General features: G+C 49.5%; 1 protein-coding gene across 1 annotated transcript; it reads right to left on the bottom strand.

Annotated features, from left to right (window-relative positions):
- Positions 1 to 12,589: 12,589 nt before the first annotated feature.
- Positions 12,590 to 23,117, bottom strand: REELD1 (reeler domain containing 1; the record flags this gene model as incomplete). Its single annotated transcript, XM_080675391.1, is given in 9 exon segments — positions 12,590 to 12,692; positions 12,694 to 13,181; positions 13,957 to 14,020; positions 14,536 to 14,816; positions 18,712 to 18,821; positions 18,824 to 18,873; positions 20,893 to 21,025; positions 21,491 to 21,586; positions 22,910 to 23,117. Coding segments are annotated over 9 exon segments (1,533 nt in total).
- Positions 23,118 to 24,971: the final 1,854 nt, after the last annotated feature.

Below are 24,971 nucleotides of genomic sequence, written 5' to 3'. Positions count from 1 at the left end.
GGTCCCCCCACATGGAAGAAATAGAGAACAAGAGGCCTGCAGTGCACGCCCCTGGGCAGAGAGACGCCATCTGAGGGCTGCCCTGCTGCCCATAAGGGGGAAGAGTCAAGGTCAGCAGAGGGGAATGGCCCCCAAGAAAGGCGGGACTGATGCTTGCCTGTCAGGCTGAACCTGAAGGAAGCCAGCTGTGGTCGCGTCCCTGGACTAGCCCTGATCTCCAGAAAATGGGACGCCCGGGGAACGAGCGCCCCCTGCTGGCCCAGCCCGAGCAGCGTGTCGGCAAAAGGGAGCAGCTGCCTGCTTGCCCTGGGCTTCCTCCCAGGCTGTGCTGAGGGAAGAATGAGGGTGGGTCCCAGTGATGACAAAGGGCTTGCTTGCCTGGACGTATAGAGAGGTTGTTTGTGCTGAGCCTGGTACACGGCAGATGCTCAATAAAACATTATGGAAGAGCCCGGCCGGCGTGGCTCGGTGGTTGAGCATTGACCTATGAACAAGGAGGTCATGGTTCTATTCCAGGTCAGGGCACATGCCGGGGTGTGGGCTCAATCCCCGATGGGGGGGTGTGCAGGAGGCACCCAATCGATGATTCTCTCTCATCATTGATGTTTCTCTCTCCCTCTCTCTTTCTTTCTGAAATCAATAAAAATGTATTTAAAAAAAAACATAATGGAAGAAAGTGACCTTCTACCGTGGCCCTGCCACTGCTTGGGGATGCCTCCTCTGAAACGGGGTGAGGATGACCTCATCCAGCTGCTTCCAGGATGAAATGAGGTCAGAAGAGTTAATGATGTCAACCCTACAGGGTGATGCAAACGTCAGGGATGGAGAGTCGAGTGCTGTGTGTCAAATATGCCTTGGGTGTAAGGATTTATTGGTTAAAAGGCAGTTCTTCTGATTTATCTCTTAACAGTCTTCTATTCATTGAATAAGAAAACCAAGTTATAGAATACCTCTGTCACACACACACCACCACCACCACCACCACCACCACCACCACCACCAGTGGAACTCAATAGAACCATTTTCTTTCTGGGTGGAAAAAAATTTGTTTTTCTAAATTGGGCTGTGAGGCTGCCCGCTGCCCTGGACAGCACTGGCTACACAAAATGCTCAGGGCATCCTTCCAGCAGCGAGACCGGGTCTTATTTACACTTATTTACATATCGAGCGAGATCTCCATGGCAGCCTGCCCGGAAGCCCTATTTTTAATTGTTTGCCGCCCCAGCTGCCCCCCTGACCCTTCCTGGCACTCTTCTGAGGATTTCCGGCCACTGCTGGCTTGGGAGGGAAGGGCAGAAGACGAGACTCCTTGGAGGGGATTTCAGCAAAGGCTGGACTCAAACCCGAGGCCCCCAAATCCGGCATCTCCTAGCCCTGTTCCAAGGTGGTGATCCTGGGGGCCCAGGGCTGGCTCCCTGAGGAGCAGAAGGGGTTTGGGCTCCAGCCAGTGGGCCGGCCTCACAGCTTGGCCAGCTGCATCCCATGTGGACAAAAGGGCAGGGAAGAGGGAAGCAGCTGCCTGTGTGCTCTCGGCTTCCTCTCGCGCTGTGCTTCTGGAGGAATTCGGAATAGTTCCAAGTGAAGGCAAAGGGCTTGCCCTGAAATTTGGACGGGCTGGGTTTTTGGGGTGTTTTTTTTTCTTTCCCCTGTCCTTTTTAAAAGCGGCATTTCCTAGACAGAGCAATAAAATATAGATTTATAAATACTTTCCAAGAGTGCCCTCTAGTGGAAATCCGAAGGAAGTAACACGTCTCACAAGTGACTTGGATCCCACACTTGTGAATAAAAATAAAACACAATCGAGGGAGACCTCCTTCACACGTGACCTGAAAACATATCGTATTTCTTTCCACAAGTCCATAAAATGTCACGTTGCCTTTGTTGGAGATGAAGCCTGCCTTAAGGCTTTAAAAGGAAATCTCGCTCTACTTTTGGAACTGGAAATCATAATGTTATATGTGCGGTATTTTGAACCCTAAACGCAGGGACGTGTGCGGGATGGGACGGTGGAAGAGACTCGTTGATTGTATTCCTAGGCTGAGCGCGTGTTGCTGGCCCAGTGCTTTTATTTTGGCTGCAGAGGGAGCCAAGGCTGCAACAGTGTCCAGCCCCAAAGGCCACACACACTGCTGGGATTTTACCTTGGAGGATGTGGGACAATGACTCATTTGTGCCTCTTCCTGGTTCTCCCTGGCCAAGGTCAGCTTTCCCACTGGAACCAGGCAGCTTGGCGCAGAGCCTGGGCCGTCTGGAGCCTTTCGGTGGTGCAGAGCCGGGGAGGGTGTGGCCCCACCGCACTCCCCCCAGAGGACCCCAGTTCAGGCTCCAAGGCCGCCCTTGTCCACGTCATAAAACCACATTCACTCTGCTCAGTTAGCATGAAGGGCCTCCTGGCGGAGGCCTGAGGAAATCACTGGCTCTGAATACAGGCTCCTGGGCAGAATTCTGTGACGAGGAAAGTCAAAGGGCTTCAGACCGTTCTCACTCTTTCTGGCAAGTTTTTTTTAAAAAAATGATGACATTTTATCTGGATGCTGGTTAGATCCCAAATTATTGCTACACTAGTAGTAATAAATCAGCTGCCATTCACTTATTTCTCCAGTTAACAAGAGCACGCACTCGGCACCAGGCACTGTTCTAGACTGACCACCAGGACAGACAAGGATCTGATCTCATGGAAATTGAATTCTAGCGTGGAGATAGGTGATATACAAGCAAGTGTACAATGTCGAGACTACAAAGGAAAACTAACAGAGTGTAATGAATCATAACAAGGGGATGTCTGCCTAGATGCCGTGTAGGAGAAGATCTCTCCAAGGCTGCACGTAAGCACCTATTTTGTGCCCGATATTTGCTGTGTGAGGGGTTGAGAATGCAAAGATAAAGGAAATGCAGTCTGCACTCCGAAAAGCTCGGTGCCCAAAGGTGAAATAATAATTTCCTAAGATTTCAAACAGCTGAGCCCTAAGCTCTACTGCTCACAGCAAATCTGCCGAGTAAGTCGTGTCATCCCCACTTCACAGTTGTGGAAACTGAGCTCACGGGCTGGGAAAGCACTTGCCAAAACTTGCAGAGTTCATTGGTAGCACTGCCCAGGTTTGAATCAAGGGAAATATACTCCTAAATATTGTTTTTTCTTTTCCTATGCCATGTTACTTGGTGGAAACGGGAATAAACAAGGAAATCGCAGCATCTCTGTCAGCTCAAAGGTCTCACCCGAAGGCTTCCATCAAAGGCAGATTCCTTTTGAGAAAGGACCTCTGATGCTGGGGAGAGCGGGGAGAGATGGACTGGGGAGAGGGGCTGGAGGGGTCATCTTGCTTAGCGTTGGCCTTACGGCCCAGCTTTGACGTCAGAGGACATCAGCCGCCTGCCCCGGGCACACTCCTTGGAGGCAGGGACCCGGCACACTGCACTGCCTCGGGTGGGTGAGCAGTGGGCTGCTCCACCTGCTCCTCAGCACCTTGCTCCCATAGAGGGACCAGCCCGCACGCTGGTTACGCCTGCAGTCACGCGTGTTGCTTCATGGGCTCTGGGCCGTGGCACACGAGTCTGCGGTAGACTCAGACTCTCGCCCGGAAGTGATGCTGATGCGATGCTTCTCCACCAAACTCAGTGGTGGAGTTACATCTAAGTCCACACCCAGGGCTCCTCCTCAGTCTTCCTTCAAGAGGCCCCTCTCATCCAGCAGCCAAAGGGACCGGTCTCCTGACTGTGGGAAAAGGTCGCCCTCCATGTATGCAAAACTCATCACTGACCCCGAGCAGAACAGGAAGGAAGGAGAGGCCACCAGAAGTGACCCCTGACGATCCCTCGGCTGCTGGTGGGGAAAGATAACAGCCCACGGCGGGCTGCGTGCGGACCGCAGTGTGATGGCCGCGCCTCAGCTCGGAAAGGCCCGCTGTCGCACGGCTCTCCCAGGAGAACAGAGGAGGACAATGGGGTCCACTCAGTGGGTGATAGGATTGCTGATTTGGTGTCAACTAAGCAACCGGGATCCAGAGAAAATGGGTTGCTCAGAACGGGGGGCGTTCAACCTGCCTTCCAGTCCCCGGACTACAGGGAAGGTGGACAGAGGCACCAGTGACGAGTGACCATGAGCTGGGGGAGCTGTGCTCTGGTCTGAGGCACTCACGGGGCTTCCATCAAAGGCAGATTCCTTTTGAGAAAGGACCTCTGATGCCGGGGAGAGAGGGGAGAGATGGACTGGGGAGAGGGAGGGATCATCTTTAGCTCAGCGTTGGCCCTAGGGCCCAGCTTTGACGCCAGAGGACATCAGCCGCCTGCCCCGGGCACACTCCTTGGAGGCAGGGACCCAGCCTTCCTCCCCTTTGTCCTTCCCCCTCCACACACGTCCTGTCCTGTCCTGTTGTGTCGTGTGGCAGGCGGGCAATGAGTGTTGAGGTCAGCGATCTGAATGAATCCGGGCTCCAGTGAAGTCTCCAGCTTGAGGTGTGTGTTGTTGAGCCTTTCCGTCTGAGCCGTCCCCCTTTCTTCCTTTAGTCCTTGATGGAAGGACACTCTCATCTTCCAGGTTGGTGTTGAGCAGCCCCAGAGAGGGCTGGAGGTCCGTCACAGGGGCGTTCCCAGGGCAGAGCTGGCACGTGCAGGAAGCTCTGCCGTGGCGGGCTCCGTGCTGCCTCCTGGGGCTCTTCCATGGAGACAAGTGCTGGTTCCACCGGCGGCCTCCGCTTGTCCTCGGAGAACCTGGAGCAGGTGCACGTCGGGGTGTGCGGGAACAGGGAGGGGCGCAGTTGGGCCGTGGGGGGCCTGGGCGGTCAGCGCTGCCCAGGGGCCGTGGGCGCCCTCAGTGTAGGCAGACCTGCATCTATTAGAGAAATGCCTCCGTTCGCCCTCTCCTTCCAGGAGGTAAATCCACATTCCGTTTCTTCTATGAGCCAGGCACTGTGCTAGATGCTAGGGGACAGAGGAGGAAACAAACACACCAGATTCACTGCCTTATGGAGTTTATCTTCATCAGAACCTAAAGCCCTAGGTCCCAGCTTGAGCAGCACGTGACTCACCGGACGGCTTTCAAACCCGTGGACGTGGGCCCCACTCCCAAGAAGTGCGGTTGGATGGGGTGGGAGCCGGATACCCGCGTTCATAGCTGAAGGATTGGGGCTGGGTGAGCGGGGCTCTGAGGGGCTTCAGAGAAGCTGCTAGTCTTTCCGTGGTGCGGGAAGCCATGCCCCGCCTCCAGGCCTTTCCCGGAGGCCAGGCCGGGGAGGAGGGGAAGCACTCTGCTTGCTTTCTGTTTCCCCCAGAATTCCACCCAGCTTTGGGTTTTGCTTTTATTCCTTCGTTTCCCATCAGGCGTCTTCTGAGCGTTGGATTGCCAATTCAGATCAATTTCAGAGGTGCCCACCCTACATCTTCTATCACCCTGGGCCACCCATCTTCTGCCCCCCACTCCCCCACCCCTGTGCCCCTTCTCATTGGCTTCCTGTTCTTTGTTGCTGGGTTCCAAGCTCTCTTTGTCTCCACCTCCTGGATCCAGTAGCCTGCTCAGGCTTCTTCATGGCCCTGATCCCCTGATCACAGCAGTGACCCAGGAGCGTGAAGAAAGGCCCTTTCCCCTCCATCCCTTCTTCTCTCAGCTCAGGCATCTCCCTCTTTACAATCCTTCTCACCATTTTCTATGCCCAGGTCACCTCTCCTCCTGCCCCAACTCCATTCTTTGAGCTCCTCTAGACCTCTGGAGGAGAGAGAAGGCAGCCTGCCATTAAGTAGCCGGGGGCGGCGGGGGGTGGGGGTGGGGGGACGTTGAAATCTGACACTAGGGTGCTCTCACCATCATCATGCATGCCTGGAATGCGCCCCATTCACAAACATTAAAGAGAAAGAACAAACTATGTTTTGCTTTTTAGTTTGTGTTTTCATATCAAGAGGAGTTGATTTTCAGTCCCGAAGGGTCTGAGCAAGTAGGGACTCAGCTTCATCAGAGGGTGAGGGCTTACACATGCCCCACAAATAATAATAATAATAATAATAATAACATAATAGAACTAATGCGTGCACTACATTTGGAGCTTGAAATGATCCGTGACATTTCCTCTGATGAGGTTAAACATCCCGGCAACGGGGCTGCACATTTGCATAATAAAGATCAGGAGTCACTGCCTCCTACATCTCCCCGGGCACCAGCTGACCAGTGTCCTTGGCTCACGGACACAACTTCCTAATGTACTTCCATGCACGGTCCTGGGCAGTGATTCTAATCTTTGGCTTGCATGTGAAATGTCAGGGTTTTCTCTCTCTCTCTTTTTTTTTTTGTCTCAGAGAACAACAAATTAGGTTTTCCAATGAGAAGGTGCCGTCTGTAATGGATAATACAATCTGAGAGCTCAGAGGCAACATCTGTGACCCATAGTGCTGACCTAGCAAGCTGAGTCCATTTTTCCCGCCCATCAGTAGAGAGGAAAACATCACTTTAGATGTAATCATTAATCATTAGTCAAAATGGATATCCCCGTTGGTTCCTCGCCTCTCAGACAACCCTGCCTAGCCCGACAATAAATCAGGAAAATACATTTCTTCATATCCAATGGAATGTATTTCCAGACAGCCTCTTTGCTATAGGAAGTCACAAAACACTTTGCAGAAACCGTCCATCACCCGCGGATAGGAGAGGATTCTCCCAGGATGCTGTTGTAAGGAAGGGAGAGGCAGAGCCCCGAGGAAGGGAGACGGCGAGTTCAAGACGGTGGCTGGAAACCAGAGCAACATCTCCTCACAGTGGTGGCTCTAGGTCAGGGGACAAGGACAGCCAGCACCTGCCCGTCTGGACCCATTGGTTCCTTTCCCCTTGTGAGATCTTCTCCCCAGCTGGCAGGTCATGCCCTGGCCTGGCCACCCTGAGAACCAGTCCCCGAAGTCCGTCGGGGTCCTTGTTCGAATGTGGACTAATTTCTCCAGGCCATTTTCCTGCCTGTTCCTGGCTCTCTCTGGATCCACTGAAATATTTACAGCCCCCCAAAGGCTCCCAGAAGATAAGTGATCTGCCAGGGATGGTGGGAAGAAAAGTGGGTTGGCAGTTAAGATGGGAGGAAGGGACCTGAGGACACCCCTGGACCCTAACTCCTTGAGGGTGACCTCCCCGGGGGGCCTTGTTCTTTGCCCCTCCCCACCCTACCCCCACCCCACTGTGAAAGGGAAGTGCATTCTATGGTTTCCAATCTGTGCTCGCTGGAGCCCTAAGTTCCTGAGGCAGTGCCTCAGGGTGAGGTGGAGGGAGGATGGGGAAGCGGGGAGGGAAGGGGGACCGCCTCAAAGGTCCACTAGAGCAGCCAGTTTTTATATGTGCTGGGGATGCAGCCAAGGACAAAACTCAGTTTCTGGCCCTAGCTGGTTTGGCTCAGTGGATAGAGCATCGGCCTGCGGACAGAAGGGTCCCAGGTTCGATTCCAGTCAAGGGCACATGTCTGGGTTGCGGGCTCGATCCCCAGTAGGGGGTGTGCAGGAAACAGCCGATCAATGTTTCTCTCTCTCTCTCCCTTTCCCTTCCTCTCTGAAATCAGTAAATATATATATTAAAAATTAAAAAAAAACCCACAAAAACCTTCAGTCTCTGCCTTTACATGGCATCCTAGTCAGGGGAGGCAGAACAGAATAAAAAATACAAATAAATGCGTAAGACCCGCTAGGTAAGAAGCATGGTAAGTATAAAGCAGGAGGGGCACAGGAGGGGGAAGAGGTTCCTGTGGCCGGGGGAAGCCCCTCTGACGAGGCAGCACCGGGACAAAGTTATGGGGGCTGTGCACGTCTGGGGGCTGTGCACACCTGGGGGCTGTGGTTCCAGACAAAAAACAGCCAGAGCCCGTGAGCTGAATGGGGCTGCACAGCATTCGTGGAGCCTTCACGCGGCGCTGAGAATGTTTGGGAGCCGCGAAGGTGGTGAGGGCCGGGTCAGCCAAACGAGATGCTCAGATTTCCTTCTGAGAGATGGAAAGCTATTAGAGAATTCAGAAACAGTTTGGCATAAACAGATTTATGGTTTAAAAGCAAAAGATAAATAAAAAAGCACCAAAATACATTTGGCAGGCTTCAGGCGTCCTGGCTGCTCCACCATCACTGTCAATGGAGCAAAGTCTCCAATGTCCTTTTTGTGCATTTAAAGAACAGAAGAAACAGACAAAACGTCCTCTTTCTTTGCATCATAAAGGCCCTCCTGATAGTCTAAATCCGAGACTTCTGGGGCTGGTTTCGCAGCCCCCTGTGGCCATTTGGAGCAGAGTTCTGAATATCCTAAGACTGGGAAGGGGTTCTCAGGTTTAATAAAACAAATTAATGCAAATTCATTTCACTCGAATAACAGAAATTCCTCACCACTTTTAGGAGAGGGGAGCTGCATTTCCGAAAGGCCGGAGTCACTGATTAATGCCCCAAGTCCAAGGCCGGGAGAGGGTCCGCTGTCTGTAACTCATAAGCTGCTAGCCTTTCCCACGCGACTTTGCAAAGTAAACGCAACACTTGTTTAAATATTTACCAGCTTGTTGACCCATTTTTGTTGTTGTTGTTAATTAGAATTTTTTTAAAGAGAAAACAAACATTGTAACAGCAAATTAATCCAGACAGCCTTAGACAGTGAGACCGCTCAGCCCGGCTACAGTTAAGCATGAAGTCAAGATTATAGTATCCGAGGGGAGACATTAATTAGAAATATCAAAGGCAGGCTCTGAATGCAAAGGAGATTAAGGCCCACTCCTGCCCCTAATCTGTGGCTGTTAAATTAACAATAGAGGTGAAAACATTGTTTAGAATATACAGAGTCTTCCGCAATTGTTTTTCTGTTATTTTCCCTTACATGTGTGGTCAGCCCCAAACCTTTCTTCTATGAAAACTGGTTGGCTGAACAATTCTGTAGCTGTTCCTACAAAACAAAAAAAGCTATTTTTAAGATGTTGCGTTGGAGTCCTTTGCTTTTTTAAAACTTTTAATGGCTTTGAGCTTTAGTAGGCGCCTTCAGGTTAAGTTAACAGCATCCTGCTTGCTCCCCTCTGGGCCTCTCTGAGGCCAAGCTGAGAGACCTTCAGGATCCCAGTAACAGAGGGTTTTATGTCTGCTGATGCAGGCCTGTGGACTCCAGCTGCCCTTGCCAAAAAAAGAGTTTACTCAGAAAGTCTCAGCAAAAATGCCTCGCCCCCAGCAGGAACTGTTGCCAGTGGCGACCATGGGGTGGAGGTTGTCAGGGAAAGGGAACAGCGTTTCCTTGGTGGTCACAGAATTTCTCTAAATGGACTAGACTTAGAGCCAGTGCCGCAGCTGCAGGGCGAGGTTATTAACCGTGGCATGTCAGTTGCAGTTAGTCCTAGACAGCTAAGTGGTGAGCGTGAATTTCTTCTACTCAGCGGCCGCAAGAGGTAAATAATTTTGTGATCCGCTTTTCTCTGACAAGGAAGCTCAGGCTCCAAGGTCGTCTGGCCAACTCTTCTGTGTCACTTGACTCTTTTGCCAGCGCTGAAGTTCCCAGCTGGAGGGGAAATGCCCACCTAACCCTGACGCCTGGAGATTTTCCTGCAGGGAAGGTGACCCAGGGCATCTCCCAGATGAACAGTCTCTCCTGCTCTCATGTAAGCCCCGTGGCAGGTCGGCAGTCCAACGAGAGAGGTAGTGAATTAGAGAGAGCTTTAAATCCTTTGCCACTGCTTCCATCAAAAAGTGAAATTGGCCCTGACCAGTTGCTCAGTGGTTAGAGTGTTGGCCTGAGGACTGAAGGGCCTCGGGTTCAATTCCAGCCAAGGGCACGTACCTCCGTTGCAGGCTCGAACCCCGGCTCCGGATGGGGCAAGTGTAGGAGGCAACCCGTTGATGTGGCTCTCTCACATTGATGTTTCTCCCTCTTTGTCTCTCCTCCTCCCTTCCACTCTGTCTAAAAATCAATGGTAAGCCCTCGTCAGTTTGGCTCAGTGGATAGAGCATCGGCCTGTGGACTGAAGGATCCCGGGTTTGATTCTGGTCAAGGGCACATGCCCGGGTTGCAGGCTCAATCCCCAGTGTGGGGCCTGCTGGAGGCAGCCAATCAACGATTCTCTCTTACCATTGATGTTTCTACCTCTCTCTCCCTCTCCCTTTCTCTCTGAAGTCAATTATATATATATTATATTTATATAATAAAAATCAATGGAAACAATATCCTCGGGTGAGGATTAACAAAACAAAACAGCAAAATCGATTGCCCTTCTCTCTGAAGAATGAGGGCTGGCCCTGTTTCTTGCTGTGACTGCTGCAAAGTGGCCGAAGTAAAACCATGTAACCCCTGAGGCTGGGCCTTAAGGGATGCCCAGCTTCTGGTTTTGTCTGCTTGGTGCTCTCCAATCAGAACCTGGCCACTAGCTTTAAGACGCCATGAAGAGGAGAACCAAATTGCTTCCTACGTTCATCACAGCCCCAGTGGAGCCCCCGCCGCAGCCAGCACCACCTGCCAGCCTTGCCAGTGAGTCCTCTGGTCGGCAAACTGCGGCTCTGTTGACTAATGAGTTTGCCGACCACTGCTCTGGGGTGTTGCAGCCCACTCAACGGCATGTGGAGCAGAAGAACTTCCCGGCTGAGCCCAGGCAACCTCAGAATGCTGAAAGGTAATAACTGGCGGTGGCACTGGTTGTTTTAAACCACTGATTTGTGGGGTAGTTTGTGTCACAATAGTGGATACAAACAGTCTGTTTACCCAGGAAAACGCCCTCGTGGACAAGAGAGATATGGAAGGCGTTGCATTTGTATGTGGTACCCCTGGCTCTGATGGGGTGTGGCCAGGTGAGAGCCCTCCATGAGAAGGTTGCTTGTTTGCATTTTGGGAAGGATATCTCTGAGGAGGGCCGGGCACGTGGCAGCGATGTCTGTGGCCCCCGCCGAGTAAGGGCATTTGTGTCTTTCCACAGCATTCCCAGCACACTTGCATTGTGAACACCTGGGTCTCCACATGCCTCCTGAGGCCTGAACCAGAGAGCAGGTGTGCCTGGCCCAGAATTCAGGAGGAGGGAGTCTTGGAATTGATGCCAAGGAGCCACCAGGGGCTGGAAACCCAACACACACAACTTACTGTAAAAGCAATGCTTTTATTGTTGAATCAAGATGTCATAAAGGCCCATCTCTCTCTCTCTCTCTTTGGCAAGTTACTGAACTTAATCCTCATGAAGTTATCATGAGGGTTAAAAGTGAAGATATATGTAAAGTTCTCAGTGCCGTACCTGTAGGACTTAGGTGCTCCATCAATAGATACTCTTCCGAATTCATAGTGGTTTTTGTTTGCACATGAAAATGGACCGGGACTCCACAGACTATAAGGGGGTGAAGGCCTGTGCTGGGGGCCGGGGGCGGGCTGGGAGAGGGCAGTGGAGGAAAAAGGAGACACATGTAATACTTTAAACCATAAAGACTTAAAGAAAGAAAGAAAATGGACTGGGACTCTGCAAAGGCAGTTAATGATGTGCCATGTGAGGGGAGCACATTCAAGGTTTATATTTGAACCTGTCGTTCTGACCCTCCGTAGTATCTATAGGACTCTGGCTACACCAAGATGACCTTCATGAAGTCACCAGTGCACTTGGGTGGGTTCCGTGCACAGTGCTCTCTTCCTAACACCCCCTGAGCGCCCCCCCACCCCCGCCTGAGGCTGTTCTCCGAACTGTGCTGGCCTCGTTTTTGTCCAGCCTGACCTTTGGCAAAAGGTAATCCATCTGCTCACTGTTGAGCTACATGAGCCTCCCGTCAAGTGTAAATGGATGGGCAGTCTCAGATCCATTTACACCTGATGAAGAGCTGACTTGCCCCGCACTGGTGTTTATGGCCTCGTGTTCTGTGTATGTTTCCCCACAGATGTGTTTAATAAAGCCCTCACGCTCTTTACTTCCCATCGATTTCCATGGCGGATCTGCCAGACCTCTGAGTTGCCGACTACTCTGACTACCCTTGCGCTCGCAGTGGTCGGCAAACTGCGGCTCGCGAGCTGCGGTTTGCTGCTCTGTTGACTAATGAGTTTGCCGACCACTGGGATAGGAGCTTAATCACAAGGAACAACAACAGCCTGTAATTATTGGAATCGAGAGTCTAGGTCAGTGGTCGGCAAACTCATTAGTCAACAGAGCCACAGTTTGCCGACCACTGGCCTAGCCCAATAATCAGAGCTAGTTCTGAACTCTAGTTCTGTGGGGGTGGTTTGGATCTGTGAAGCACGAGTTACAGTTCTTTCTCTTGCAAGAGACGCAACCCCACATTCCCTTTTTCTTTTTCTTTTTTTCAAAGAGAGGCGATGAGGCTGACACATGGAGGAGGGACACAATTTTTATTTGTGGGTTCCTTAAGGCAATGGAGGAAGCCGAGAGGCCACTGGAGTCTAGTTAATGAGCAGGTTATACAATATTCATTGTGTTGAGTTCAACTCTTCAAACAGAACATCTAATTGCGAAAGGAAAAAAAGCAGCTAAATACAGTTGTTGGAACAACAAAGCTTGGGAAGGACTCAGTGCTTCCTGCACTAACCACGAGCTGACAGCACCCAGCGGGTCCTGTGCTCCCCAGCTCTTCTCATTAGCTCTGTTCTGAGACACTACAGGGTCTAAGGAGGCCCCTGAGAGGCTGGGACGACGGCTCCTCAGAGGACTGTTTTCTTGCTATCCACAGAGGGGGTGATCCAGTTGTATTCAGCTTCAACCAGGACACAGCTGTTCTCCCCAAGCTGCCTGACATGCACAGTCACCCCCGTCCCTCCTGGCAACAGCACCCCCTGCAGGCTCCCTGAAGGACACCCCTGTCCGCTTGTGGCAATACTGGGTGTGCAGACAGCAAAGGCCAGTAGCCAAAACCATGCCCAAGGTAGCCAAAAGGCAAAGCAGGAGGAGAGTCTTGAGCTGGATCCCCCAAGGGGCACGGGCCCCCTCTTGCCCAGCCTCGGGCCTTGGGTGGGTCTTCCTGGGGTAGCCCACTCTGCCCTCTCCATTTCCCTCCCCCTCTCTGAGTTCCTCGTGCTTTGACTGAGGCAAAAAGCTGGCAGAGGCCCCAGCTGCCTCCGATTGGCCAGCAGTAGTGAGTGGCCCGGTAGAGGTCGAGGTGTGGAAGACAAGTGTTGGGTTGGCTGTCCCAGCCCCAGCCGGCGTTCCAGAAGGCCAGAGGTGCTGAGGATAGGTAGGACGGATGGTGTCCAGGGGATGCCTCATCACAGTCCTGTTAGAAGCCTCCACCTTGTCCTAGAAAAGCAGAGGGCAAGTCAGAGGGGTTGGTCTTCACCCAAGCTGCCACTGAATGTTGCAGCCAATCTGTGTTCTTGAAAGAATTCCAGACAGCAGCTGAAAACCCAGTCTTGTGCCTGCTCCTAAAAGAACTCAGAATAAATAGCCCAACTAGATAAACACGCATGTGTTATTGATGGGGACGGGGTGGCTAATGGAAACCTCACAGAGAGTACGGAGGCCAGTTACAAGGATAAACTTAGGGTGGCTTCCAGACCAACATGGATGATTGTCATCGCCAGTGGCTGAAAGCTTTGAGTTATCTTTTTATGCTAACACCCATGTAAGAGGGACCATTTAATCTGATAAATTTGAGTAAGAATATTATACCATGTTTTACTTTGTGTTCCTTTTAAGACTTCAAAGGAACATTAATTCACTGGATATGTCTATTTTATATTGGCCATTTACCCAACCTCTGGAACTATGCATGGTCTTATAAGGCCAATGTTGTGAAGCAGAGGTTGGGGGCAGAGAGGAGAGAGGAATTATTAACCAAGCTGAGTGGAAAAACAAATCGCTAAAACCATCAATTTCTACAATTGCCAATAACTTCAGAGACCAAGGCTGGTATTGGTTGGTAGAACGATGCTGTGTATACATTATACATACCCTTGCTGCCTTCTCTCTAGCTTTGGCTACTAGGCTAGTAGCTCTTATTTCCCAGCCTGGACCTTCCCACTCTGAGTTCAAAATACCAACCTCACCCTCCATGCATGACTCAGGCTGTTACCTGTTCATTCCTGTCTGAGGACAGGCAAGTTTCTGACGAATCAAAGCTTGGATCATCCTGAGTCCTAAAGGGAAGAATGGAGGCACTGAAAAGAGGTCACTAGATCAGAAAGCAATTTTACCTATCACTGTTGTGCACACTGATAAAGTCAGATTGCCTTGAAGGATGCCTGAGTTTGGAGTTGGGGGCTGGAGGGAGGAATGGGGAAAGAGGTGAGGATGGCAGCAAAGAACTCAGTGGCCATTTTTATTTATTACTTTATATAAGTGTATATTTATATGTTATAAATATATATGTCTAAAATATAAAACATATATTTATGTTTCATTTTATTGTAGCAGCATGTCAGAGACCTTACCCTGTCTAAGAGAGTACACTTTGCCCAAGCAATTATCATACCCAGCTCTTTTGACCAGTAGCCCTTCTACAATCAGGGTTTCTCATACAATGAAGAATAACTATGGTTGAGATCTTTTTCTGTCAGACTCCAAGAAGTTCACATTTCCTCAGCACCCTCATGTTTGGAGTCATCCCACAAGATCACTGACTGCCCACCCCCCCCCCCCCCCGGCCCATTACCTGTAGTGGGCACTAGGGCTGGAAGCAAAGCCCTCGGTGGACAATCTCCTGAGGGCCACAAGCCTCTCCAGCCTGTGGCCATCTGGGGAGGGTTCTAAGGTTGGGTTGCTGTCCCCGCTGGCTGGCTGGCCATGGCTGTCTGCAGTAGCTGTGTGTGACGATGGTTGGAACACAGCCTCTGCATCCCCAGGAAACGCTGACACCCCAGTGCTGGCAGGAACAGGATCTAAGCTGTCCTCTTCTGCAGCCCCAGCAAGGGCAACAGCAAGAGTATCTGTGCGCTGCGGCCAAAGAGCGACGGGGAGACTGGGAGCTAAACAGAGGCCCAAAGACACCCCAAAGAGAGGGAGAGCATTTTGTGGCATTGATTAGCACCAGCAGCTGCGATAATGGGCAAATACTAGAGACTTTAATGTGCCTTGAGGACAGACCATTAAGAGCGAACCACACAAAAGTGTTAATATAAAAATGACCTGACCAGTAATATGAGCCCTGACCAAGCAACAAAGCACTCCATTTCTCTTTTTGCTAATCCTCACCTGAGGATATTTTTTCCATTGATTTTTAGAGTGAGTGGAAGAGAGGGAGGGTGGGGGGCGGGGGAGAAACATCAACTAGTTGCCTCCCACAAGCACCCCAATTGGGGCTGGGCATTGAACCTGCAACCCAAGTATGGGCCCTTGACCGGGAATCAAATCCATGACCCTTTGGTGCATGGGCCAACGCTGTAACCACTGAGCAACACTAGCCAGAGCAAAGCACTCCATTTCTTAGCTCTTTTTAGAGTAAGTTTCTGGACTTCTGGGCTTGTGCATTCCTAAGTCACAAATCAGAGAATATGGAAACCACTGCATTTTTTCTCATCTCTGCCAAAACCTGCTTCTAGCTAGAAAAAAAAGTGAAATCTCATAAATCAGATGTTGAAAAGCCCTCGCTCTTTCTAGCCATGTTAGTAACACAAAGTTCCCGGGCTCTGGCAGTGACTTGAGCCTCTGCTGTGAGATCACTGCCCTGCACTGCCCTGCACTGTCTCATGTCCCCTCTGTGACCGGCTGACATGACAGCCCAGCATCAGAAATAGCTGCACACAGTGCAGTGAGCCAGTGTGGGTTTCCCAGTCAGATTACTGTCTGGATTGTGCTCTCCACTCTGCTAATTGCTGGAGGCTTTGGGCAGGTCCTCCCAGAGCATCAGTTTCTTCATTTGCAAAATGGGGCCAATAGCAGTACCGGCAGCACACGATTGTTGAGGCGGTGATGGGGGTCGTTGAAGGAGCATGACGCCCTCCTGGCACAGACACACTGTGCCGAGGGCCTTCCTCCTCGATGGTTAGGATGATGGTGATGGGGTTCTCACAAAGTGTTGGCAAAGTTTCCCTGCCCAGGGCTCCAACTGGGTTGAGTTGAATCTTTTTACTTGGGGGGAGAGGGTGCTACTTTGTTCCAATGACTTCATTACTCAAAAACATTGAGAATGAGGTGAAAAATCAATAAACCTAACACAGAGTATGACAAAAATTCTGATAGTGTAAAACGCCCACCTAAACTCTGAATGCACTCGGACATCTGACATCTGCGGGCCCACTGTGTGCTGGGCACTGCCACAGGTTCAGAAGGGGTGATTTGTTTCTGAACTGAAACCTAGGAGAGGCTCTAGATGTCCAACCTTGTCAACGACATTGTGGCGACAGCTTTAACACCAGAGCTAAGGAAGCAGTTACATCTGCCTACTAAGGAGAATGGGAAAAGTTTCACAAAGGTGATATCTGAACTGCCCCTTGAAAGATAAATAGATCATGAGGCACAGTCCCGTTTGAGGAAATGTCAGAAGGCAAAACATGTAGACATAAAAGTAGGTAGTGTCAAATGAGGTCGGGTAGGACCCCGAAGGGTCCTAAGGGTCTGTTGGGAAACGTTTGAGAAATACAATATGCTATCTTCCCAATGTGAAAATTCGTAATTCCCACTGGCCTGTTGAGGTCGTCTTACGGTTAAGAAATCTATTTCATTTTGTTAGATGAATGACACCTCCCCCAACATACACACACACACACACACACACACACACACAAGTGCACACACGTATGTGTGCACGCGTGCATGTGTGCACACTCACACACACACACACACACACACACACACACACACACTCCTTTATCCTTTGGGAAACACTAGGGTTTGTGTAGAGGAAGAGGCAGGAAAACAGGCTGGGGTCAGAAGGGGAGGAATGTGAGCAGCATAATAAGGCATTACCCTGTAGCTGCTCAGACTGGAGTGTTGGACCCCCCAGGGGACAAGGTTTCCGCAGGGTCAACCAATGAGGACGTGGCAGGACCATCAGGAGGCCCCTTCCTGAAGCTTCCCTTTTATTCATAGTCTCATTAAAGGAAGCATGCCTGAGATCAGAAAGCCACATTTGCATGATTTATAAAATAAAACATGAGACTTCAGACACATGGTGGGCTTGCAGCATCTTCTTTAGGCCACACAGAGAGGTTTCCTGTGCTTTTAGGAATATGTTGGTGCAGAGGCTGGAGGAGCAGCGCTGGGGGCTGGGAGAAGACAGAGGCTTGGGGCAAAGGCAGCGTGTGGAGGGTGGAGGCCCAGGGTTAGCCCTGTGCCTGGGTCTACCAGACTGAGCAGTCAGGGATTCAAATTGGGTCCTGGGCCTAACAAATTAACAGAGAATAAAAGAAAGAATAAAGGAAAGTGGGATTGATTGGATCAAAGACTAGATTTTTCTATGTATCTGTTCAGAGCACTTAACTAAAATTCAATAATGAAAATGAATTCCACAGCACCAGTAATTTTCAGGTAGGTGAAGCATGAGCTGGTTAATGTTTTTTGTTTTTTGTTTGTTTGTTTCAGAAGTTCATCGGCCAATGAGGTGTAAAATCACATGGTGAACCAGGAAAGAAGTTTAATGCCATCAACAGACTCTGATTCCTGAGACTGTTCTCCAACCCAGGCTGCCAAGAGCCATCTACCTATCATGGAAATGAACAATAAAAACTGAATGAGTTCTTAGAAGAAGGAAGAAGAGGAGAAGGAGGAGCAGGAGGAAGAGAAAGAAGAGGAGGAGGAGGAGAGGAGGAGGAGGAGGAGAAGAAGAAGAGATCATTTCTTTCTTGAGCTCCCCTGCAGCTTTAGGGTTTGAGGAAAACTGCTGAAATATTGTGATGATTGGTAGAGTTGGGGGTGGCAGAAGGCGGTTGTTATTTTTTTGTTTTACTCCACAGTTCTAACTCTCCACCCTAGGGCTCAACTTAATTTGGGTGGTTGAATGGACAGTGTTTGTTGCTACAAACACAGCACCTGGGCACATCCCCGCCTGCTAACGGCTGCGTTACTGTGGTAGGCAGTGAGAGGACATGAGCAGAGCAAGGGGGATGCGCCAGGTGACCTTTCTTCTCCCGGCATACTGATGGTCATGCGGTTTGGACCCCCAGACCTTTCCTCCCTCAAGATAACTTCTAGGCCTCAGTTGTATTTCAGCTCCAGACCCAGGAAAGCAACAAAACGAGATCAGTGACCTCAGGGATGACCTCAGGACCAGCTGCATTGAATAATGACCCCCTGCCCTGGTGCCAACCAATCAGTGGAGACAAGACCCTGAAAGGACACACCTGGAAAGCTGCTGAATATTCTATTAAGACCTCCCCCTGGCCCTCCCCTGAAATCTCCACCCTTAAAACCGTTAGGCAGAGGGTCCAGTACCTCTTCCACCACAGCCTGCCCTGCCTTTCCCTTCCCCTCCTCCCCATCCCCCCGCCCCCCCCCCCCCCCGGCCCCCGGCACATTACCATTAGCTTCCTAACTCCCAGGCTCCCAGGGCCTTCCTTTGCCTCTATAACTTGTTTCCTCAATGCATTTCTTCTACAAATTACTTCTTCCACTTCTGTGAGTTTACAAACAAATGTTTTCTTGTAGTTTGAATTCCTTCCTAGCCAGAACTCAAGTACCAAGGTTGCTGAACCCAGGTCCAGTCTGACCCCACTGGTCTAACACCTGGAGCCTTTCCTGTCGCCTACAACCTTGTCACGAATTGCTGCAGTTGGCCAAGGAGGGTGACTATTGCTTGTGTTGCAGAAACTGGAAACTAGGAACTTTGAAGTGAAAATAGGTAACTCTAAATTAGAATGCCAACCTGGCTAGTGAATACAGAGGCAAGCGGTACCTGGGGCAGGTCTTTCCGCATCCTCGGCCTCCGCCCCCGGGTGGGCAGCAGTGAGCCGGGCTCCACACGGCCATGGGAAGGGGCTCCGCTGCTCGTCTGCTGAGACACAGCGATGACTCGATCCTTGCCCAGTAAATGAAATATGACTGGATGACTGACAAACTGGGGAAAGAAAGCAGGGTGATCAGGGTTTAGTTTTCCTTAAATAATACCGCAGGCCATCCTACTAGAAAAGAAGAAAAGAACAAAAGGATAAAGAACAAAAGTCTGAATTAGAAGAGCCAGAGAGAGATGACTGCATTAGCCCTGGAGTGATTTCATTCTTTTTTAAAAACAGAAACTCAATAGCAGCGAATAATGAAAATAGGAGAGGATAAGCACAAATCAATAAATATAGTCATTAAAAATTACATTTTGACTAAAGGGTATCTTCTTTAACTGTTCAGACTCAAAAGGTTTTATCTTTGACTTTATTAATAGCCACTTCTGGTATACTGTATTGTTATTTGAATTACGCCATCAATTATAATTCTACTAGAGGCCCGATGCATGAAGATTAGTGCAAGAATGGGCCTTCCTTCCCCTGGCTGCCGGCACCACCTTTGCTCCGGCCCAGAGCCGCCTTTCCACCTTCCCACGCTGCCCAGATGCCCGGAGCGGCTGGGGCGGTGCAGAATGCCTGCGTCATTGCCATGGCGACGACCAAGCATCCCGCCCCCGGCTGCTTGGTGCCTTTGTATGTAAATCAACCCACCATCTTTGTTGGATTAATTTGCATACTCACTCCTGCTTGGCTGGTGGGCATCATGAAGGTACGGTCAATTTGCATCTTTCTCTTTTATTAGTGTGGATCATACAATTGCACAATTCTATGTAATTGCAGATTCTATTGAAAATTAGAGATACATCATTAATAAATACTCTAAGCAATATTTTGAATATGTATGCCTTTCTCCAGTAAAAATCAGTTTCATAAACATTCTCTCATTTATTCTCCCCAAAATTTCACCAAGGCAGTAATTGTATTATTGGCAAGTGTCATTTTTCTCACTGAAAATATTCAGAAAGGAGTTATACAATGAGATTGATTCACTGAGGCCATCCAGAGAGTGAAGGTGCCAGGAAGAGCCACGGTAGGGGACTCGCCACATGGTGGTTATTGTGGGGAAGGACCCAGAGGTCAGAGAGCGTGGGGTGACTTTAGGAGACACTTCTGACCAAGTGACTTAGTCCCATTTCTGCCAAATGGAGATAACAGCTTCTAAACTAGTTCCTATGGCAGCAGAGATGGTAAATCTGAAAATAGAAACGAGATGCTTTGGAAAATAGAAGTAACTGTACAGGTTTAAGGACTTCACACCCCACACATCTCTGCATTGGACCAGAACCAAAAGCTTGGCAGAAGCTGGGTCACCCCAGCAGCCACATGGCAAAATCATCGGAGCCTGGGGTTCTCCTCCTTGCTGCTCTGCCTGCTGCGTTAGGACATGAGGAAGGGATGGGAAAGGAACACCCCAGGGTGGGGGCTGCAGACATCATCTGTTGCTGTCCCCAGTGCAGAGGGAAGCATGGGGTCTGGGTGCCACCACCCTCAGGCACAGCCTCCCTCTTATATGCCTGAAGGGGTGGGGAAAAGCAACTGAGGAAGAAAGGAAACACACCCTTTCCTAAAAACAACAATGAAATGCTCCTTCTTTTTAAATGCAAGTGTCCCATTTTGAGGGATGCTGCTGCTTACAAAGAGCTCTCTGTTGCCAGGCGCTGCTCTGAGCTGGTTGCCTGCACAGGCCCTTCCCTGAGGTGGTGCTGCCATCGCTACAAGGGGCAGAGACCTCAGTGGCCCTCCCTGGGCCGCAGAGGCGTCCACGTGCCTGTCTGCCTCAGCCACTCTCCCACCAGCAGCTCTCTGGTCCTCTGCTGAGAATTCCCTGGAGAGGTTGCCCAAGATTCATCTGTGCTGCAGGGAGGAGGGGATCACACCCTTTCTGGACCACAGAGGATGGGAAGGAGGGGAGGTGGGGGCAAATGCTTTCAGTTCCCCCCTGCACAGGCTCTCTAGTTGGGGTAGCCCCAGTGAGCCTGTCCCTGTCATAAGGTGGCCGGAGAGGTGGGGGATGAGGGCAAGCTCCCCTCTTTTCAAAGGGGAAGGCTAGTGACTGAGGAGCAGCACTGGGCTCTTACAGGAATCGGATGTCCCCCATGAGCTGGGCAGGGGCCTTCCACACGAAGGACAGGCTTCTCTTCTGGGACTTGTCAGCGTGGGTGACTGTGTCCGCCTCTTCAAAACAGCTCATCAGTTTGGAGTGAGGAGGAACTGTAGACAGCACCTGGGAAGGCACATGGGCATTCTTTAATTATTGTCAGCTGAATCCAGTGGCGTTGGCAAAGCCATGCCCTGGGAACACACCTTGCCAAAAGGGCAAGCGTGTTGTCAGCTTGACCTTCCTTTCAGCCCATGGTGTGGGGAAGTGGGTTTTGATATCTAAATCCAGCCTAGCACCAGGAATGCTCAGGGCCTACTCAAGAATGCAAATAATCTCTTTTGTCTTGACCTTTTGGTGAAACTTCCTGGTATTTGGGGGTATAAAATAAACAGGCTGTATCAGCTCTGGGTCATTGTCTCTCCATCAGAAGAGGGCAGCAGTCCACCCAGCCCCAGCTTTTCTTTCTATCTGTGCCTTGTCTCTTTCTTTTACTTCTCAATCCCCAGCCACCTCTACTCAGGAATTGGACCTGCTCTCTAGCCGCGCTGGACGCAGAAAAGAGAGAAAATAGTTACAAGGAACGAGAAGGAAAGTGCTGGCTACTTGATGATCGGATGCTCTCCGGGCCTGAAGCAGAAATCCCATGAAATCACGACTGCTCCTCACAGTCACTGCAATAGAAGACACGTTCCAGGTGAGCGCACCTGGTGCAGCGCCCCTTGCGGATGTTACAGGGGCGTCTCCAAAACTGAAAGCGTCATACTTGGGACCGGCCCCCAGAAAATGAACAGCTCATCAGGGGAAAAAGAAGTTGATGTGATATTTTACACCCAAATAATCTCCATTGGATCTCAGAGATATGTAAAAATCACATACAAAAGAATTAAACAATTAAAAACAATGTTTAAAATATATACATTGGAGTTAGGAATGCCTCTCTAAGCAAAACCCAGTAGCCACAAAGGAAAAGATTTTTTTTTAAATACTGAATATGGATGAAATCAAAAGACAAATGGTAAACTGAGAAAAATATTTGTAAGATACAAAACAGACAAATATACAAAGAGTTACAGTGAATCCATAAAAAGATAACAAGACCCAAAATTATGAAAGGACTCCACAAGAAATAAAACAAGCTCAAACATAATTTTAAACATAATTATAAATGAGACACCATTTTATTCCCGTCATGTAAATAAACTTAAAACTGTGTCATCATAGCCATACTGATTGGACGACAGGAAGAGGGGAGCACTTATTCACTAATGCTGGGCCTCTAAATAGGGCAACTCCTCGTGGGGGCAACCTGGAAACATTTTTCCAGATTTAAAATGCAGTCACCTCGGGTACACCTGCAATGTGGATGGACCTAGGAAACATTATAGCAAGTGAAATAAGTCAGGCCCAAAGTGACAACTATTAAATGATTCCACCTAGGATATGAGAGACAGGAAGATTCGAGATTGCCAGGGGCTGGGGGGGAGGGGAGCAGCATCTTATTGGTGTCTCACTCTTCCCTGTCTTCCTGCCCCCTCCCTCCTCATCTGTGCATCTGGGAATCGCCTCCCAAATAAACTCCCTGCACTGGAATTCTTTCTCTGCTTTTGGAGGCCCCTGAACTAAAATAGTGGGAAATGCTCTTTTCACTCCTCAAATAATTTTAGTTTTAAATAATGAGGAATAAAGTATGTTTTACACATCCAGATACACAGGATACATGAAGTTTGTTCAGGGTAACTACATTATGTCTTATACTAAGGACAGAATAATTTTTAAAATAACGTTTTTGTGCCCTCCTCCTGTAAAGATGAGTATCAATATAGAGATTAGCTCTGTGATAAAAAATACTTTGTGCTTGTCTTTGGCTACTTTATTGCTTCTTAGGATTAAGCCAGAGTTTAGCCCAGGAAACTCCTGGGGGAACAAACCAATTTGAAATTTGTCACTGGGGCCCCGAGGCTCCCCAGGGCGTCTCGAAGCCTCCCTCGTGGTACCTGGCACTGTGTCACCTGGAGCATAGGAAGACCTGCTGGTGTAGATGGTGATGTGGTGGGGCCTGGGGTTCCGCGGCTGGGCCTGGAGGTGCTGGGGCTGCATGTCCTTGCAGGCCGCCGGGCTGGCTCCATGGGAGAAGGCGGAGGAGCAGGAAGCCAGGCCGAGGGCGGCACAGACCCAGCCTGTGAGGGCAGTGGCCGTCCGCATCCTGCCCTTCCCTGTGTCATAAGAAACATCAGCTTCAATCCAGATGCTATTTACAAAAATGATATGATGTCTTTGTGAATGTGACTGACCTGAGTCCCACGCTGCCTTTCAACCTGAGGTCCCTTGAAGGCTGCCTCCCAGATTGCAAGCACTCAAGGTCAAGATCAAAGACACACCGAGCTATTGGGAGTGTTTCATTTCTAAACACTTCAAAAAAAAACACCAAAAAACCACAAACCACCTTTTTTCTTTAATTTTCTCAAAAGTCCAGACCACTTCTTTTAAAAAGAAGATTTAATATTTAAGTCAAAGAAATAAGACAAGAAAATAATTATGCTCTATTGCGAACTCTCTACAGACTGTCTGATATGCAAGGTCAGGGTGAGCTATAGTTGTATAACACATTATCGCTGAAGTGAGACACCCAGTATTCCAATACAGTTGGGCAGCACGGCATACGGTAGCTTAGATTAACATCTTATCTCAATAATTGCAAATCACAGTTAAATGCTACAAAATTCTGCCAACTCTCAATTACTTAGAGGTCACTGCTGCATTCCCAATGCATTGACAGCTCCTGTCCTCCCTCCTGTTGACTGTTTTTAGTTTTTTCACTACTTTTTCAAAGAGGAGATGAGCAGAAAAAGTTATAACCAAAGGGAGCCACTCTATACCTTGTTAAATACAGTGGCAAAAAGAACTAGCTCAGGAATGGAATAAAATGATTGGATGAAATAACATTGACAGAGTAATTTTCATTTTTGTTTGCCACCTTGAATGACCATCAATAAAAAGAATTCAAAGTTGACTGTGTAAAAGAAGTTCACAGGTGAAAATAAAGTGAGAGATAGCAAATAAGACAGATAAAAAGCTCTCTGAATAAATATTCAGGACTGTCAGACATTCTTTTTTAAATAGTTATTTGTTTTTATAATCATATGCACAGATATTTTAAAAGTTCTAATATTTTTATCTAAGGAGCAATGCAAAGCAACAATAACCCTCCTCTCTAGTAAGTTGGTTTTACAAGGTAAAAATAAAATGTAAAAATTTGGTGAAACTAGTTAGAAAAGCAATAGATTAAAGAGACCATCCATACAACTAAATAATCAAGTGTCATCTAGTCCTATCTCATCTTCACATGCCATCAGCACCACCTTCTACATAGACCAGACAAGGGAGACAGGAGCATGATTTATAGATCAAATCTCTTAGACTTATGAGTCCTTCGGAAAATACTTTTCTCTGCTAGGTTTGCTTTCCATGATGCAAAAACCTCTACACCACAAGGCACCATCCTACAGCTTTCTAGAACATCCTATGTAATAAAAGGCTAATATGCAAATTGACCAAACAGCAGAACGACCAGTCACTATGACGCGCACTGACCACAAGGGGGCAGACGCTCAATGCAGGAGCTGCCCCCTGGTCAGTGCTCTCCCACAGGGGGAATGCTGCTCAGCCAGAAGCCCTGAGCTGGGCTCACAGTTGGCGAGTGCAGCAGTGGTGGCGGAAGCCTCTCCTACCTCTGTGGCAGCGCTAAGGATGTCCAATTGACGGCTTATGCAGGGAGCGGACCTAAGCTGTCAGTCAGACATCCCCCAAGGGCTCCCGGACTGCAAGAGGGCGTAGGCCAGGCTGAGGAACGCCCCCCACCCCCGTGCACAAATTTTGTGCACTGGGCCGCTAGTTAAGAGATAATGAACAATGAATAGTAAAGCATATTCTCAGTGGAGGGGACCTAGGGCCCTGATATTTTCAGAAGGGTCACATAGAAAATGCCCCTGTGCCCTTGTTCAGGGCAAAAGGTGGTCTCCTCTCCCCAAAGGCAGATCAAACACTGACACCTACAGA

The sequence above is a fragment of the Plecotus auritus genome (assembly GCF_963455305.1).
Source record: "Plecotus auritus genome assembly, chromosome: 6".
Taxonomy (NCBI): domain Eukaryota; kingdom Metazoa; phylum Chordata; class Mammalia; order Chiroptera; family Vespertilionidae; genus Plecotus; species Plecotus auritus.
Note: the sequence above shows the minus strand (reverse complement) of the source record. Positions and strands in the feature narration are given on the sequence as shown.